This window comes from Trachemys scripta, chromosome 6 (genome assembly GCF_013100865.1).
Source record: "Trachemys scripta elegans isolate TJP31775 chromosome 6, CAS_Tse_1.0, whole genome shotgun sequence".
Classification (NCBI taxonomy): domain Eukaryota; kingdom Metazoa; phylum Chordata; order Testudines; family Emydidae; genus Trachemys; species Trachemys scripta.
This window is the reverse complement of record NC_048303.1, coordinates 85,783,026-85,802,765: the sequence shown is the minus strand read 5'-3', so window position 1 is coordinate 85,802,765 and position 19,740 is coordinate 85,783,026. Positions and strand designations below refer to the sequence as shown.

General features: G+C 39.5%; 1 protein-coding gene across 3 annotated transcripts in view; it reads left to right on the top strand.

Moving 5' to 3' along the window:
- Positions 1-16,618, top strand: part of TUT7 (terminal uridylyl transferase 7) — a 48,248-nt gene extending 31,630 nt beyond the window's left edge. For all 3 annotated transcript variants that reach the window (XM_034773641.1, XM_034773639.1, XM_034773640.1), the window contains 11 exons: positions 1,315-1,404; positions 1,486-1,599; positions 1,726-1,803; positions 3,004-3,181; positions 4,447-4,494; positions 4,581-4,672; positions 5,536-5,651; positions 7,858-8,180; positions 12,909-12,985; positions 13,198-13,261; positions 15,584-16,618. In XM_034773641.1, the coding sequence (XP_034629532.1) occupies positions 1,315-1,404; positions 1,486-1,599; positions 1,726-1,803; positions 3,004-3,181; positions 4,447-4,494; positions 4,581-4,672; positions 5,536-5,651; positions 7,858-8,180; positions 12,909-12,985; positions 13,198-13,261; positions 15,584-15,651 (1,248 nt within the window). In that variant the 3' untranslated portion in view covers positions 15,652-16,618. The remainder of the gene's footprint in view (positions 1-1,314; positions 1,405-1,485; positions 1,600-1,725; positions 1,804-3,003; positions 3,182-4,446; positions 4,495-4,580; positions 4,673-5,535; positions 5,652-7,857; positions 8,181-12,908; positions 12,986-13,197; positions 13,262-15,583) is intronic.
- Positions 16,619-19,740: the final 3,122 nt, after the last annotated feature.

Here is a 19,740-nt window from a genome sequence, read left to right as displayed (position 1 = left end):
TTGTTTACAATGTCACCTGAAAGTGAGAACAGATGTTCATATGGTACTGTTGTAGCCGGCGTCACAAGATATTTACATGCCAAATGTGCTAAAGATTCATGCTTGTGCTTCAACCACCATTCCAGAGGACATGCGTCCATGCTGATGATGGGTTCTGCTCGATAATGATCCAAAGCAGAGCGGACCGACGCATGTTCATTTTTATCATCTGAGTCAGATGCCACCAGCAGAAGGTTGATTTTCTTTTTTGGTGGTTCGCGTTCTGTAGTTTCCGAATTGGAGTGTTGCTCTTTTAAGACTTCTGAAAGCATGCTCCACACCTTGTCTCTCTCAAGATTTTGGACAGCGCTTCAGATTCTTAAACCTTGGGTTGAGTGCTGTAGCTATTTTTAGAAATCTCACATCGGTACCTTCTTTGAGTTTTGTCAAATCTGCTGTAAAAGTGTTCTTAAAACGAACATGTGCTTGGTCATCATCCGAGACTGCTATAACATGAACTATATGGCAGAATGCAGGTAAAACAGAACAGGAGACGTACAATTCTCCCCCCAAGTTGTTCACTCACAAATTTAATTAACACATTTTTTTAACAAGCGTCATCAGCATGGAAGCATGCCCTCTGCAATGTTGGCCGAAGCATGAAGGGGCATATGAATGTTTAACATATCTGGCACATAAATACTTTGCAACGCCAGCTATAAAAGTGCCATGTGAACACCTGTTCTCACTTTCAAGTGACATTGTAAATAAGAAGGAGAGTATCTCCCGTAAATGTAAACAAACTTGTTTGTCTTAGCGATTGGCTGCACAAGAAGTAGGACTGAGTGGACTTATAGGCTCTAAAGTTTTACATTATTTTGTTTTTGAGTGCAGTTATGTAACAAAAAAAGTACATTTATATTTTCTTTCATGATAGAGATTTCACGATGATATTTGTAGGAGGTGAATTGAAAAATACTGTTTTGTTTCTCATATTTACAGTGCAAATTCAATTTAAAATTATCTAAAATGAGCACGGTACACTTTGTATTCTGTGTTGTAATAGAAAACAAAATATTGGAAAATATTTAATATATTTCAATTGGTATTCTATTGTTTAACAGTGCAATAAAAATTTTTTTAGTTAACCGCGTGAGTTGCCCTCATACATATGCAAGATTTTCGAGCCAAGTGGTTGTGAATCATTGTAGGTCTGTGCTCCTCTCAAGTAAATAAGTCGTTTTCAAAGCCTCCCTGATCAGAGGCTTTAGCTAACTACCACTTTTTCGGCCTCACTCCCTGTTTCCCACACTTGACTTCCATATTTATTTACAGGCCCTGCATAACACAAGACTCTTGTCCTCTTATGCAGCGATTGATTCCAGAGTAAAATATCTGTGTTACACAATGAAGGTCTTTACAAAGGTGAGTAACACTTACTTCAGGCATTCTGGAAGTGATAACACCCACAGTAAAAAGTTTTATAATTAGCTTTTCTCTTTCCAGATGTGTGACATTGGAGATGCATCTAGAGGTAGCCTTTCCTCCTATGCATATACTCTTATGGTGCTTTATTTTCTTCAGCAGCGAAATCCACCAGTCATTCCTGTTCTCCAAGAGGTACCGTATGTCAAGAAATAAATTGGTTCCAGATAAATTTTTTGTGTGCATTATTGACCCAAAATAGGGATCAAAAACATCAAGTCTGAACAGCCATTCGCTGACTAGTTAACTTTCCGTTCTTAGATCTACAAGGAGCCAAAGAAGCCTGAAATTTTAGTTGATGGTTGGAATGTTTATTTCTTTGACAAAATAGATGAGTTGGTGAGTCTTTTATATTCACTTTTCTGACATAGCATTATTGTGTAATAACTCTGTAAAGTGAACTAACTCCTGGTAAGGCATGTATTCAAAAAATGCAGTAGATGAATGTAAAAGCTAGTTACTAACAATGACATTTGCTAATATATTTTGCATATGGGCTGAAAAAGAGAACTTATCATTTAGTTATATAAAATGTCAGCTATTATTGGACATAGCTGTGTCAGCCTTTACACTTGGAAATGTGAAGCGATACTTCAGCATCTCGCTTTAGTAATCCAAACATGTTTAGAACTATATTGATAATATTCTTAAAAGAATCTGCTAAATATTTTTCAGCTGTTAAATGAAGCCAGATATTGTTCTAAAACCAGGTGCCTTAGGACATGATATTTTGTTTAGAGGAGAAAAGGATAACATTATTCAAGACAGAGAGCCAAGCATGAAACTTGAAAGCAGAGTATCTTCTTTGTAAAAGGGCATGCCAGAAAACTTTTGTGTAGAACTGTACATATTCGTATTTATTGGCTTAGCCTAATAAAATACAAAATCTCTGATTTTATTAAAACACTTGAAGCTGAGATTTCCAAGGTAGTATAGGGGATAAAGCCATTCACTTAAAATTATTTGACATATAATGGAAATGTGTGAAAATCTCAGTTTTGTGCTGTCAAGCTACCATAACATAGTTAGTCGTTTACAGTACAAGAGACCAGTACACCTGTGAATAAATATTTTTGCGAAACCTGAATGCTTTGCATTCAACAGTAATCATATCAGGTTTGTTAAAGAATAATTGCTGATGTGCCAGACTGCTGCCTTCTTCCCCACCTGATGATAGGCGACACAACTCTTCAATGGAATAACTTCATGTTGAAGGGGCACCCAGCCTAAATGTAAATTAACAATATATATATCAATGTTGCATGCTATCAAAAATAAACAGTAAATTTTTTAAAAAACACATTGCTAATCTTCACACTAAGAATACCTACCAACCATTTAAACAGCAAAATTTGGTTATGAATATTAACCTTCAAGCTATAAAAGGATGGAAAGTGATTTAGAATAACTCTCTAAACCAAACTTGTGTATAACCACAATTGTGTGTAATTTAACACTCCCAAATTATGAATGTGCATTTGCTTAATCTGTCTGAATCACTGAATCTCAGAGGAAAATATTTCTTGTTCTAACTTCCAGCCAGCCTGTTGGCCAGACTATGGTTCAAACACTGAATCTGTTGGGGAGCTATGGCTGGGACTTCTCCGCTTCTACACAGAAGAATTTGATTTCAAAGAACATGTTATCTGCATCAGAAGAAAAAATCTGCTTACAACTTTCAAGAAGCAGTGGACCTCCAAATATATTGTTATTGAAGGTATTGTAGGAGTTAATACATAGCTCATTGATGTATGGAATTGCTTAAAAATCCATTTGAATGAACCTGCTCTTCTTGCATATTGTTTTTCACTTTCATCCTGCTGGATTAGGATCTCCTCCTCCTAAATAGATTTGAGTGAAATCCTGACTTTTCAGAAATTAGGCACAAAAACCCCCATTGACTTCAGTAGGGTTGGAATTTAGCCCTTATTTTTCAACTGAAATAAAGTTGAAAAGCGAATTTTACATTTTATTTTGTTTGGAGATCATTGTTTAGAGAGGATCATTTTTGTTTGGGGGCTGACTATCAGAATGGTTAAGAAAACTGGAATTCAGTCCATAGTCTGTCTGTCTCACTCTGTAATCTTTTTCCTGGTTCTTCAGAATCTGTTTGATTTTTAGCTTGCTTCTACTCCAACTCCACTTAGTTCTTATAATCGTATCCCTTGTTTGGAAAATATTAACTGTCAATTAAAATCAGTTTGCCTGGCTGAAACATTTCTTCAGTTAGCTTTTGTATAGCATTATGCAGAATGTTGTAATGATGCAATGAATTATGTTTTAAATCAGTTCCTTTTTGTTAGAAGACCGAAACCCTAATCCAGCAAAATATGTAAATACCTGCTTAGCTTTTATGCATATGAATAATCACTCTGAGGTAAAATTTAGTTTAAGTTCACCAAATATTTAAGTGCTGTATTTCAACAGGGTCCATATGCAGGAAATTTTGTTGTGTCAGGGTCAATATGTGGGAAATCTTGTCAGTGCAGACATTATTTTTCTAGCTGATCTAACTTTGATAGAAAGGTGGTGGTGGGGGGGTTCCTCTCACCTTCAAAAACTGCTCTTTTTCAACATTTTGGTCAATTTGGTTCATAGCTGGACTGCTGAGATTCTGTCTTTTGAATATATTCTCTTTCAGTATATGGAGAAATCAATTCCAGGGTAATGATTCCGCATCAGAAATAGCAACATTAGATTGTTTTTGTGTTCATATTAATCAGTTTGGAGGAGGGATAGCTCAGTGGTTTGAGCATTGGCCTGCTAAACCCAGGGTTGTGAGTTCAATCCTTGAGGGGGCCACTTAGGGATCTGGGGCAAAATCAGTACTTGCTTCACGGTCCGGCTAGTGAAGGCAGGGGTCTGGACTTGATGACCTTTCAAGGTCCCTTCTAGTTCTAGGAGATAGGGTATCTCCATAAATTAAATTAATCTTTCACTTTCATATGAACTTTAGTAATACCTACAAATTTCTTCACACAGATCCCTTTGATTTGAACCACAATCTTGGAGCTGGCTTATCAAGAAAAAGTAAGTTACCCGGTCTACAAGCATTGCACAAATCTGCTGAGGGTCTTGTTCATTTAGACAATTAAGTTTTTTCTTTTATTTCTTAGTGACAAATTTTATAATGAAGGCTTTTATCAATGGCAGAAGGGTATTTGGTACCCCAATAAAAGGATTTCCTAAGGAATATCCCTCAAAAATGGTAAGTGTCTTTAGAATATAGCGATACAAACTCATTCACCCTCTACATTGGTATCGAAGTCCCTTAGCTACTGTGAAGCTTCACACATGGCTCAGATGAAAACAATTGCACTCTGTTAAGAACTTATTGTAATTTATGCATGGCAAGCAGAGAGTTTCCTTTCAAATTTCAGTGGTAACTTCCATAGTGGTGGTTCTTTTGGCTTTTGCTATAAGTTATTGATGGATTGTTTTATTTTTTTAACACTTCCATTGTGGCAGCACCTGGTAACATCAACCAGGTTGGGGCTCCATTGTACAAGCATAGAGTAAATCGTAGTCTGTCCCAAACAGCTTAGTCTAAAATGTGTTGTGTTAAACAGGCTGTCCTAGAGCAAAGCAGCAGCCAGTGCGTCAGAGAGCCAGTTAGGACAAGCCCTCACCTGTAACCATGTTATACAGCTCTGACTTGCAGTCCTATTTCAGAGCGTGGGACATGGTTGTAACTTTGTTCTCATTCAGACTAGAACGTTCATAGCCAAAACGAGGTCAAGAAGGCTAAACTGAGTTCTTTGTAGAGCTGCGGTCAGGTAATGGCCTTCCTGATTCTACAGTAGGCACCATAACAGAGTGATACAAAGCACACCTACTGAAAGGTCTCCCATGTAGGCACTCTTTGCCGGCAGGAGACAGCTCTTCTGCCAGCAAAATAAATCCACCCCGAATGAGCAGCAATAGCTTTGTCGGTTGTTTTTTTTTTTTCCCCCCCAACCCCCTTGATCAACAAAAAGGCTATGTGTAATCATAGCTGGCTTAGGTTTCCAAGTCTTGAAGAAGGAAAAAAAAAAAAAAGTAGGTGCACAACACTACATTCTTTCCTTTTAGGAATACTTCTTTGACCCAGAAGTCCTGACAGAAGGAGAACTGGCCCCAAATGATAGATGCTGCAGAATTTGTGGTAAAATTGGGCACTTCATGAAAGACTGTCCCATGCGGAGAAAGTATGTATATTTTTAAGGGTTCTGTGTTTTTGGTAGTTCAGGGCTCTTTACCTTTATTTGGAAGGTGGATTCCTTAAGTAATTCTAGAGTAGAAATAGTAATTTGACATTGCAGAGCATTTTCCCTTATTAAACAGAGAATAAGTGTTTCACTTAACTTTGAATTGTTTTAACTTCTGTTGGGTTGTCACTCCTATTACTTGTCTCAATGTCTTTTAGTGTTTTTGTATAGCAATATTATTTCATAAATTCTGAAATACATGTTTCACCCAATGGGCTGTTCTGCTATCTTAGGGATAATATTCACGCTGGTTTAAAAAGCAATAGCATTAGTTGGAGAGAATCTGAATGCGAAGCTGACTAGCTTTGTGCTGGAGAGAGAGCTCATGAAAACTTCCTATATGTTTTGTTTAATAGCTTCTATTTATGGAATCCAAGAGCTTCCCAGCAAAGTACGTGTTGTGGTGATTACTGATGCCTAAAAGCAAGCAAAAGGCACCACAACATGAGTTTAGATATCTGCTCCCTAAAACAGAGCCTAGTTTACACACAAGAGCAAGGCTTCCTGGACTTGGTAAACATGTTCAAGATTCAGTCATTACTACAGGAGACAAATGCTAAACTGATATTTTAAGGAACCCTGGGCTTTAGATGGTAAACTCCCTGAGCTTGCAGTTAAAATGGGTAATGTAGAAATCACCACTGAAGCAGGTAAAGATGGAAAATCATAAAATGGTGAAAAGCATCAAATAAATTTAAGAGGAGGAAATCATAAAAGCTTTAGTTGAAGGTGAATGGAAAATATGTTAGCCCAAAAAAGTCAAACCCAGGCATGTGTATTATGAGTCCGGTGGAGGAATACAAAGGGGTTCGTATAAATTTTTGAGATGTTGAATTCGAGAGAGAGTGAAAATTGACACAGTGGAGGGCCCAGTGTTTAAGGGGCTTGGATTACTGATAGAAATGTAAAAGTAACAGAAATCAGATTCATCCCTCTAGTTAGAAAATTTGAGCAGAACCGCTAAAATAGTCCAGTGTTGATCAGATAATGTTCTTCACCATCTGACTCCAAGGACATGGGCTATTGCAGTAAGGGATTGCCTCCTTCAGAATGCTTTCCTTGAAGGGAAAATGTGACTCAGTGGTATTCCTATCCATGTTAAAGACATGAAACAAACCTGTTTTCTGTGGAACCAATTGGCCTGAAGATCTTCAACAAGCTTTAAAAAAGCAGCAACAAAACACTTCCTTGGCAGCTAGCAAATCAGGAACACAAGCAGAGACTGTCTGAAGTATCCTTTTCTGTATATTGTTTTATATTTGATTAGTGAATTGTGAAATGGATATTGCTGAGACATCTAGGTTAAGAACCAAGCATCCTGTGCCTAAGCAAATGTAACATAGCAGAAGTCGCAAATAAAGAATATTGGGTATATTTTCAAAAGCCTCTAAGTGGTTCTGGAACACAATAATTTTTTAAACTACCACAATTTGTTCGAATTTTAATGCCATTAAATTTCTTTTTAGCATTTTGCTTAGAGCCTTTCTCTTAAGTGGATGGACTGCAGCAGCCATTGCCACCTTAAGTAATATTTTAGATGTTTATTATATTGTGATTAAACTTGTTTGTGCATAGTTAATTGTCTTTGTTAGATTCCAAGTTAGCGTTAAAGTAAACTTTGAATATAGTGTGTGAGCACTCAACTGAGCTCTAAACTAAATGTCATTCTTCCTTAATTTTTAATATAATTTTTCTTATTTGTATAATAATGCTGTCAGTCCAAATTTGAACAAATTTAATCCAATTAAATTGTGGACTGAGCACTTTATATTCAGGGTTTTGTAAAAAGGAAGAAGTTTGTACAGCTAGATTAGAAAAATCCATGAAAATTACTCCTAGAGTTAGACACTTTGGTTGTAAAGATGTCTTGCTTTTTAACCATGGTTGATTGTATGGTGGTGCTTTACTACATATTGCTCATATTTTCCATTAGAGTTCAGCAGAAAGTTTTCCTTAAGTACATAAATTAAGATTACTAAATTTACTTAATATTTTATGTTGGTTTTCCCACCATGTAGACTTCTAGGAAAAAGAGAGATACTTTTATTCATTTTTGTTGCATGTTGCAGAAATCTTCTTAAAGATTTCTTGTCTCCATCTACTGACAGAGCCTATTTGCTTTTCTGTCACTGTTTTGCTTCTGCAGGTTGAGACGACGACATGATCATGAAGATATTAAAAACCAAAGGTATATAGAGAACAACGAGAAAAGAAGCAAAGAGGACAAAGAAACCCAAAATAAAACCACAGAAAAAGATACCTCAATGAAGGAAGGAACGATCCTATGTACACCTCAGAAAAACAAACTAGGGATGGCAACAATGGACACAGGAAGAGACAAGGCTTCCAGGCAGTCAGCAGAGAAGTGGAAGCGGCAGGAGGACAGGGACTTAAGAGAAAAACGTTGTTTTATCTGTGGGAGAGAAGGCCACATTAAAAAGGAGTGCCCACAGTATAAAGGAGCTGCAGGTATGAAACCCAAATACACTCTAAGACATCTTAGACAGACCCTATAATTTTGGAGTATTTAACGAGATTGACTAAATGGGTCTGGATTAATGTCTCATCAAATGTACTGAGCGTACATAGTACTGAATGCTACTTTTTTTAAGGGGACAGGATGCAATTGTCCAATTTCCCTTCTTAGTCGTCTGCCTGCCTTAAGGACACTCCCTGTTGCCTAGAAAGGCTAGACATGATTTCCACTAGAGCCAGAAAACAGGCTGCATAGCCCAGTCCTCAAAAGTATTTAGGCTCCTAAATTAGATTGAAATCAATGGAACATAGGTGCCTAAATACCTTTGAGGATCTGGGCCTGTGTGTGGGGAAGAATTAGTTTTCCTATTTCCAGAGGCTGTTTCCACTTCCCTCAGAATTCCTGTTAGCTCCATTTTCAAACTTTAGATTCCATTTCAGTGCATCGTACGTCCATGAAGGCTGGCCACAGAGCTATGCTCATCATCTTAAACTACTGCATTCTGAATAAGTTTAAGCATTTGACATAAATGCTTCCCCCATAAATTGTTTTAAACAATTCCCAGTAAGCACAAAGTGGTTACTACTCAACAGGATATGGAAATGAAGCTTTTCAAATCAGCAGCCAGGCAGAGGGGATCCATTTCCTGCAGCAGCCATTGTCATTATCTTGTGGAGGCAATGCTACTTTTTCTCAAAGACCACTGATTCAGGGAGGACTTTCAGACTGACATGGAACACCTAGGATGAGGCCAGTTCCTCCTTGAAAGAGAAGACAATTGCCAAAGAGTCTTAGTATGCTGGATTGATCCCTTCTCCAATTTCCTGAACAGACAGATCTTTCCTCCTCATCCTGCTGAGATGTAGTATCATAGAATCATAAGGGATCTCTAGAGGTCATCTAGTCCAGTCCCCTGCACTCATGGCGGGACTAAGTATTAGCTAGACCATCCTTGACAGGTGTATGTCTAACCTGCTCTTAAAAATCTCCAATGATAGAGATTCTACAACCTCCCTAGGCAATTTATTCCAGTGCTTAACTACCCTGAATTTTAGGAAGTTTTTCCCTAATGTCCAACCTAAACTGCCCTTGTTGTAATTGAAGCCCATTGCTTCTTGCCCTATCCTCAAAGGTTAAGGAGAATACTTTTTCTCCCTCCTCCTTGTAACAGCCTTTTATGTATTTGAAAACTGTTATGTCCCCCCCTCTTAGTCTTCTCTTCTATAGACTAAACAAACCCAATTGTTTTAATCTTCCCTCTTGGGCATGTTTTCTAGACCTTTGATCATTTTTGTTGCTCTTCTCTGGACTTTCTCTAGTTTGTCCACATCTTTCCTGAAATGTGGTGCCCAGAGCTGGACACACTATTCCAGTTGAGGCCTAGTCAGTGCAGAGTAGAGTAGAAGAATTACTTTTTGTGTCTTGCTTAGAACACTCCTGCTAGTACATCCCAGATTATTATTATTATTATTATTTTGCAACAGTGTTACACTGTTGATTCATATTTAGTTTGTAATCCACTATGACCCCCCAGGTCCCTTTCTGCAGTACTCCTTCCTAGGCAGTCATTTTCCATTTTGTATGTGTGCAACTCATTGTTCCTTTCAAAGTGGAGTATTTTGCATTTGTCCTTTTTGAATTTCATCCTGTTTACTTCAAACTATTTCTCCTGTTTGTCCAGATCATTTTGAATTTCAATCCCATCCTCCAAAGAACTTGCAACCCCTTCCAGCTTGGTATTGTCCATAAACATTATAAGTGTACACTCTATGCCATTATCTAAATCGTTGATGAAGATATTGAACAGAACTCATCCCTGAGGGACTGCACTCGATATGCCCTTCCAGCTTACTGTGAACCACTGATAACTGCTCTCTGGGAGCGTTTTTCCAGCCAGTTAGGCCCCTACTTTATAGTAGCTCCATCTAGGGTGTGTTTCTGTAGTTTTATGAGACGGTCATGCAAAGCAGTATCAAAAGCTTTACTAAAGTCAAGATATACCACATCTGTCGCTTCCCCCCAATCCACAAGGCTTGTTACTCTCTCAAAGAAAGTTATTAGGTTGGTTTGACACGATTTGTTCTTGAAAAATCCATGTTGCCTGTTACTTATCATCTTATTATCTTCTAGGTATTTGTAAATTGATTTCTTAATTATTTGCTCCATTATCTTTCCAGGTACCAAAGTTAAGCTGACTGGTCTGTAATTCTCTGGTTGGTTCATATTTCCCTTTTTATAGATGGGCACTATATTTGCCCTTTTTCAGTCCTCTGGACTCTCTCCCGTCTTCCATGACTTTTCAAAGATAATTGTTAATGGCTCGCATATCTCCTCAGTCAGCTTCTTGAGTATTTTAAGATGTATTTCCTCAGGCCCTGGTGACTTGAAGACCTCTAACTTGTCTAATATCAGAGGGGTAGCTGTGTTGGTCTGTATCTACAAAAAACAACGAGGACTCTGGTGGCACCTTAAAGACTAACAGATTTATTTGGGAATAAGCTTTCGATGTATCTGAAGTGTTGGGTTTTTACCCACAAAAGCTAATGCCCAAAAAAATTTTTTAGTCTTTAAGGTGCCACCGGAGTTTTCGTTGTAACTTGTCTAAGTAATTTTTAACTTGTTCTTTCCCTATTTTAGCCTCTGATCCTACCTAATTTTCACTGGCATTCATTATGTTAGACATCTAATCACCACCAACCTTCTTTGTGAAAACCTGAAACGAAGTCATATAGCACTTATGCCATTTCCACATTTTCTGTTATTCCCCCCTCATTGAGTAACAGGGCTACCCCGTCCTTGGTCTTCCTCTTGCTTCTAATGTATTTGTAGAACATTTTCGTCTACTGTTTACGTCTCTAGGTAATCTCAATTTGTGGCTTGGCCTTTCTAATTTTGTTTGTATACACTTGTGTTATTTGTTTATATTCATCCTTTGTAATTTGACCTAGTTTCCACTTTTTGTAGGACTTGTATAAAGTAGAAAAGGTGAGGGGGTGCCCCCTCATTAATCACTAGCCTCTGAAGGAATACAGAATTGCAGTATCTCCCGAGTGGTAAGATGCCCTCCTTGGAACCTTTACATAAGCTCCCAGGGTATTTAAAGCCACTGAAAAAAGTTCCTCTTCTTCCTGGCCATTTAAAGTGGCATTTGTCATACCAATCGTCTCCATGAGGAGTCTCTCAAATCAGGCCTGTTCTACACTACAGTATTTCTCCCGCTGATGTAAGTCGCCCACTACACCGACCTAACAACTCCACCTGTGAGAGAGGCATAGTTCTTAGGTCCATGTAATTAGGGCAGTGTAGTGTCTGTGTAGATACTGCATTACTTACATCACCTGTTGGCTGTCAACTAAAGCTGCCAGCCCTGCAAGTGACTCAGAACTGGAGTTGCTCTGATACCCCGGAGTGGCTCCAGCTGTCAGTGCCCCACAATGTCTCACAGTTAAGTTGGTGGTAACACTCCTGGCGGGGATGCACACCATTGTCAGAGGGCATAGTGTGGACATGAACCACAGCAGTAATTACTGCGGTGGCTGTATGTCGACCTAACTTCGGTTGAGTTAATTTTCTTGTGTACACTTGCCCCTAGTAAGAAAGCTGTCTTGCGTTTTTTTACAAGAATAAGGTTGGATGACATCACTCTTTCTACCTCAAGAGAGTATGCTACCAACAATGTAATCCTTTTGGCAGAAGACAAATGGCACAAATATACATGTTAACAGCTTAAAGCTAATTTTTTCTATGTATTTTTCTTAATCAAGCTTGGGTGAAGAAGAAAAAAAGGTGTTCAAGGATTCTAGCCAAGTAGATCTGAAATGAAGTTTCATATCCATGCTGCACCCAGTTTCTGACTCTGAGTCACTTGTCTAGTTTTCCACATCACTGTGCATCAGATGTAAACGTCTTCTACTTAGTTCAGAGATGCAAAGCCTTGACAGTGTCTTTTTTCACATTTCCCCTTGCCCACTCATTCTGCCAATGCTAGTTACATTCTGCCAGTGCCACCTTATCTCTCACGTTTCTCCAGGTCTCTCTTAAATCCTGTGCCCTATCCTTGGAATTCACTTCCAAAACCTAATTGGTCTGATTTCCTCGTACCTCATTCACATTCCTCTTAAAAATTCACTTCTACTGTCCCATCTCTGAAGTGTGATGTAGGGAGAGTGAAGACACTAAAATATATTTTACTGCATTCAAGTATTCATTGCTGTGGGAGCAGCTTCAGCTGTTTTTCAGTCCAGGTGACCTGCTGTATATTGACCTTTGTCACTTCTAGCATATAAGTGTGGTGATGAGGTTGTCGAATGTATATGTAAACTACATTAATCACAGAGAGGTGGCTGTTGCCTATCATTACGTGTGTGGCGGGGAGGGTGGTCGTGCTGAAAAATCTTTTGTACTCTGGAAATTTTCTGTGTGGCCCCAGAAGTGTTCTCTATGATCTAGGATTCAATTCCCTGGCCTCCCTTGGATTTCCTGTATGACCTTGGGCAAGTCACTTCTCTATCTGTGCCTAAGTTCTGTCAAATGGGATAGTTCTTCCCTACTTCTTAAGGGTGTTGAGGTTAAATACACTAAAGATTGAGAGATGCTGGGATACTATGGTGATGGGGGAGAGGGAGGCATGCATACAAGTGTCTTTTTAGAGATAATGATCAGTTGTTGGAGATTCTATTTTTACCTTTTCAGTAAATTTTCACTTTATTTTAATTTCTCAGGCGGATCAAAGTCAGAAAGTCTGTGTGGATCCCCTTCTTCACCCAGTGCTGTTAAACATGCTGGCAGACTAAATCAGGTAAACACTGCATAATTTTCTGAATCACGTTCTTCTTAAATATACTTACTACCATTTACAGTAGCAAGCTACAATTTGGCTCAAGTTTTCAACTACGGTACACATTTTTTTTTTTGTAGGTACAACGCTGTTTATCTGTAATCCAATCAACTGTTCCCTGCCTAATAGTTGAATTTTATATGTTCGCTTATCTCTGTATGCCTCTCTTTTAGGGAATACTTTTACATGAGGAAAAAAAGAAACAAAAAGGAAAAGTGTTCTTGAGTCCCCAAACAGGTTTGTATATTAGATTCCACTGAACAGCAATGCAGATATTAACTTCTGATTAATAACATTTTGCTGGGGACCAATCCTGTCCCATTAACTTTTTAATGTTAGTGGGATTCAGATATTGGCAGCAGCATGCTGCTTATCAAGAACATTTTTTTAAGAAGAAAGCTGCAGGCAGGTTTTCACTGTTGCAGCCAGAGGAGGCGGCACTGGGACATGCTGAGCGCACCCAACACATGCAGGTTTGCAAGACCGCAGCCACAGAGGAAAAAGTGGGAAGATATGCATTCTCTGCCTGCAAATCTCCTGTGCAGTCCTTGTGTGCAGGCAGGTTAGGGGCTGCGAGCTGAGGGGGGGCAGGGCAGTCAGGGCCAGCTCTCGCTTTTTTGCCGCCCCAGGCAAAAAAGCCTCCCGCCGCCCCGCCCCGCCCCCCCAGCGCGGCAGGGGAGGGTACTGAGCCCGGCCGCAGGCCGCTCTCCCCAACTGGCCAGAGTGCTGGGGGGAGGGCGGCGAGCCTGCCGCGGCTCCGCTGGTGGCCGGAGCGCCGGGAGGAGGGCGGAGAGCCCGCCGCGGCTCCTCTCTCCCTGGCGGCCAGAGCGCCGGGAGGAGGGCGGAGTGGCAGCCAGAGCGCTGGGGGGAGAGCTCTCCCCGGCGGCCAGAGCGCCGGGGGGAGGGCAGCGAGCTGGCCGGGGCTCCGCTCTCCCCGGCGGCCAGAGCACCGGGGGGAGGGCGGAGTGGAGGGCGGAGAGCCCGCTGCGGCTCCGATCTCCCCTGTGGCCAGAGCGCCGGGTGGAGGGCGGAGTGGAGGGCGGAGAGCCCGCCGCGGCTCCGCTCTCCCCCGTGGCCAGAGCGCCGGGTGGAGGGCGGAGAGCCCGCCGCGGCTCCGCTCTCACCGGCGGCCAGAGCGGCCGGCCCTGAGGGCAGTAGCTGGAGGGCAGCTGGATGCCAGAGCTGCATGGTAGCTCTCCCTGTGCTCTTCAGGCTGCAGCTTGCTAGGGGGTGCAGCCAGGGAAGGAAGCAGTGGGATGTGCTGAGTCGTGATCCCCAGAGAGCACAGCGAGAAGTACAGTGCAGCCCCCTCTCCCTGCTGCTGACCTACCTGCAGGCAAGGTGCAGGACTGCAGCCAGGGAATGTACTTTAAAGCACTTCCTTCCTTAGCTGTAGCCTTGCAAACCCACCTTCCACTTATTGGCAGCTGCTGGATAATGGCAACATTTTGCTGTTGACCAAGGGGTTGCTAATAAGCAGAATCTACTGTAACTTGAATTTCTTAATGTACATTACAGTACCTACAGAGCTCTGTCTTCTGTGTTGATACTGAAGGCAGTTTAGACTTGTTGCTAGCACCCTTTGGGCTAAGCCCAGCCTCTTTGTCCACCAGAAGCTTTTCCCTCTGGCAGCAGAACCAGGAGGCAGTTCAGCTCTCCCCTACTTTGGTTAGTTTTATTTCTTTATTTACAATCAATAGTTATTTGGTTTGCTTTTTATGGGGGAACTGGGGTGTGGGGGTGACAGCAGAGTACACTATTTTTGTTTGTATCAGTTCCTTTCCCTTCTGTCCTCCTGTTTCTGCCTACTTGGGTCTTTTTATATATCTTGGAGTGTTCCTTTCAAGGATCATATATGAGACCTCCCTCAAAGAAAGCCTAAATAACCCTCAATTGATCCTCTGGATTTCTAAATTTCTTAGGGGCCAGGGCATTAAAGCAGTTTTTGTACAAACCAACTACCAATCAGAGTAGGAGACAGCAGCCAATCATGACAAAGGATAGTTAAGCTCAAGAGAGAGCTTTAAAAACAACGCAAACCACTGCCTGACTGAAAGGTAAAAAGATCCCCTAGTAAGGGAGCTATACTTGCACCAGATCCCCATGCTGTGAATTCTGTGTTAAAAGCAGAATAGGACAGTAACCCCCTTACACATCTGTTTCACTTGCTTAAAAAAATAAATTTTAATCAGGTATTATGGCCAACTTTTAAAAAATGACTAGTGGTTATTTGTTTTTTGCCTGCCCAAAGCTTGACACCTCATAGCAGTCTGATTTTTGTCAGATGGGTGCTTGATGCTCTTTCAACAGGGAAATTAGGTGTTCCCTGACCCTCTGAAAGTCAGAGGTTGAGGTGTCAATCTTTAGTTTACCATGGTTGAATCTAATCTGGCTCAGACCAAGTGTGTCCAGTTTGTTCTTTCACCCTACAGTGGAACATAAAATGTGGAGCACACTTAAGATTTTGGAAGCATGGCTTGTTTTTGTGTTCAGATCATTGCTTTTCTACTTGGTTACAAATTCAATAAAGTGACATTTTCTTTTTTGGTTTCTGTTTAGGCAGCCTTTCCAGTAAATACATGGCTCAGGGAAAAGCCTCACAGAAGAACACCCAACAGGAATCATGAGGGGATTGAAGAACTCTGAAATTGCAATACAGGCCATCCATTCACTTCAAAAATTAGGTTCATTTTGGCTAAAGCTTCTGGGCTCACAAGACAGCAGCACAAAACAATCTTCAATTTAAGTTTAAAGAAAACATGGTATTTTATTTTAATTAGATTGCTAAAAGTCAGAGGCAATGGATTTTAATGCAGTGCTCCTACCTTGGACTCCTGCTCTTAATAGATTATTTGAACATTTTAATAGAAAGCCATGATGTCTGTATTTGTTTACTAGGTAAAACATGTAGATAAGAGCAGGTGCTCATTTTCAAGATTTTAATGTTCAACCTGACCCTTTCAAAGTGCACCAAAATTGTGTGCAAGCCAAATATAATGTTTTATTTTTCTTCAAAAATTGACTTTTTGAAGGAGGAAATGCTATTTATTAATGTTGATTGTTTACTGAATCCTTGTGTAAAGTGTTTAAAATGTTTGTGGACTACTACTGATGTATTTGCAAACATTTTATCTGCAGAGAATTGAACACACAAACATTAGTAAACTTTTTTGTGAAACACCTGTGGACACACTGCCACTGAGTTGTTTTTTTTCCATTTGTGATTTTGAGTTAATATGCTGCTGTGCTTGTGTACAGTAAAAGACTGAGAAGCAGGTTAGTCCTGTTTGATGCTGCTAAGAATCTTTCCCATAGCCTATAAAATACAACAGACAAAATTGCTAAAAGGCAGAAAAAAGTGATAATCAGCAATTGGGGAGGGGTGTTTAAATGCTTTTCCTAAAACATGAAGAGGATCCAACTGCCAGCCAAGGATTTAATTAGTTTTGTCATCTTACGATTTACTTGAAGTCCTTTTGGAACTGGTACTGTACCTTCATACCCTGTTTGGGAGGGGGGAATCAATACAGGGTAAAAAATGAAACCACTGTTATTTATGACTTTGAAATAAAAAAACAAAAGTTAAACTTGAAATTTCTACATTTCTCTTTATCTTGTACTTACAGTTCCAAGTGTAAAATTCAATAGGAACATAGGATAATATATTTTTACTCTAACTACTTATTTAAAGGTGTTATGTTTTAAGACTAATAGTTCCTTTCACCAAATGTCTACATCTTTATTGAAGTTGTAAGCTGGGATTTTCAAAGGGGCCAAGGGAGTTAGGTCCCCAACTTTCATTGAGTGTGTGTGTACATATAGCCTAAAATTCATCACTTCATAAATCTGTTCTCTTACACATTAAGAGAAATTTTAGCCAAAGACTAACAGAAAATGACCACGTTCAGGTGATGAAGTGCTAGACAAACATTCCAACTTCATAGCTAATGCTACTTTATCATAAAACTAAAATTCAGTCTTTCCTCTGTGGGCTACTTACGGTTTTTGTTGTACTGTTTATTTGCCTGGCAGCAAAATATAAAAGTTGCTGTGTTCTGTGTATACAATGGCTCAATTAACCCTCTATTCAAAGTTTTCTTTGATTGTGGATGAGAGTGAAAGATAAAAGCTTTTATGGAGCTAAGTGCATTCAGAGACCCCATACCCCTTCCATAGATGATATTCATAAAAATCATTATTTGCTCCCTATCCCATAGCCGCTCCCTTCCCCCTTGGTACCTTTTGCCATGAAACATTCAAGTATACAATTTTCCTTGCTCAACTTGACTTCAGCTGAAGGCTGGTTCTGTGGATGCCCTCATCTTTCCCCCTTCTACTCTAGCCCAGGTTATTGTTGGGTTTTTCTCTTGCTCCTTTGGGGAGCTAGCTGGAGAGGGAGGTGTTTCTCTAGGCAGCTGTGAATGCAGGACTCCTCCCGGAGCCTGGGAACCACAATCCCAAACCTGAAGCTCATGTCAAAGCTACTAAAGCCACCAGTACTTTGGAGATAAAGTTCACTTTACAACTCGTGTATGGGATATGACAGGATTTTTTTTTTTTGCTGATCCTGCAAGCCTTCCATATGCTGAACTTGGGAGTTCCTCACAGGGCTCAGTCAAGTTCCCACTGAAGTAATCAAGAGACTGTAGTTAAGATACAGGCAACAATTTAACTCAAGAGAAGATATATTAAATAAAAATACACAAATCAACTGCAATCAGAATATTCAGTCAATATAAAACAAAGTGATTAAACTACTCCATCCTAATATAATATCAGACAGGATAGCCAATTCAGGTGAATGATTTTACATTCCTTGCTCATCCTAAAGTCCCCATAAACTCCAAAGGAATTTGTGTGTGCAAAGGAAATGCAGGGTTAGGCTCTAAATTAGCTTTCTCATGGAGAAAGGTGCAGAAAAATTCAGAGTAATACAGACAAAAACATACACTACATATCAATTGCAACAAGTTTGGGATGACTTTTTAAAAAATAATCTATTCCACATTCTCCTTTCAGATACATATAAAGGCAGCATGTCTAATCATTAGAGGACAGGCTGAGGTTGATAAAATGAGTTCTAGTCTCAGCATCACAGAGGGGATAATTATTTCATAGGGTTACGCTGTGAAGAATAGTTTGCTTGTCAGCTACGTTGGAGAATGTAGACCAATACATAAATCCTAGTATTTATTTAAGTGACTGGTGACTTTCTTAACACTTTGTTAGCTATCTAAAGGTGGGTCAAAGAATCAAACTCCAAATTATTAATTTGGCCGCCAGTGTGTAGCCAAAGGATCTGAGTCACACTAATGGCAGCACCTGGTAAGAGAGAAATAATAAGGTATGTTGTGTTGAAGAATACATTAGAAAGAAGAGACAATAGGGGATCTGCCTATTTGCATGTACAAGTACTTTATTTGTTATGCACAAGTCAGCTGCCAAACCCAATTACTGTGTGGATTTCCTCCTCCTTTTAGAATCTTGTCCCAAAATTTTAAAACACAGCCTTAGGCGCAAAATACTGAATTTGAATCAATCTGCAGTAGAACTGATGTGACCCTAAAGGCACTTCATAGCTGGTGAGATTTTTGTTCTGCAGAGTAGTTATTTTACTGAGGAATTGCATGCTAGTAGTGCTTTTTTCTGATAAGAGCTTCACTTTTACAAAACTGGGATTATTATATAACCAAATCTCTAGTGGATGGCAGAGTCAGAAAAGCTGAATTTTCCTGGGGGCAGGGAGGAGAAACCACAGTAAAAAGAAAATATTGCCATGCAAAACATTAAACAAACACTACACTTTCTCCCTCAAAACATACAGCATTACATTTTGAGGTTACATCACCTTTACACTGTGGTATATACTCTATATATCCACAGCAGTCAGCATGTGTTATCTAGAAAGCAAATGAGTAGAGTGATGTGTCAAGTTTAAAGGAAAACTAAAAATTCAAAGAAAGTAACAGGGAAAATTAGCATCTCTGTCCTAGCATCTCTAGAGTTAATTTTAACAGGCACTTAATATAACACCCATTATAATGAAGGTTTCAAAATAGTTTGTTACAACTTCCTATTTTCACATGCTAATACTTTTCTGAATAATTATCTGAGGCTGAAATTTTTGAGGCATGGACTCTGCTTGAGTAAGTGTCTAATTTTATTTAAAATTTGGCTTTAGAATTTAGGTTAAAATGGCTATTTAGATGCCTACAATTATTTGGGGTAATAGAACTGACCATTAAATACCACAGGTGGGGGTTGGCTGGAAGTATTGCCTGTGCATTCCCAGACTTTCTAATATTTAGGGTTTTGTTAGTAAATTTATGATTGGAAGGTTTCAAAATATTTGGGTGAGTGCTTAGTGTTTATATGCTTCAATTTTTTATTGTCTTTTTTTTTTTTTGTTCACAGGAAAACTTATATGTAAATTATAGTGGAGGATACCTTCAGTGATGATCCACTTCTCCAGTTGGATTTTAGCAGATTACTTTTTTGTAAATAGGATTAGAATTACAAGTCCCTGAAATGATCTATAAAAACTCTGCTGTAAGACTGAGGGCCTGAGCCAACTCTCATTGAAGTCCATGGGGATTTGCTTATTTATGTGATGTCTGTTCCATTAGTAAAACCCTTGATTTTCTATATGGAGACCTCCAATTGAACATATTTAGATGAGCATATTGCACTTTTAATTGTAATATTCCTAATGTGTT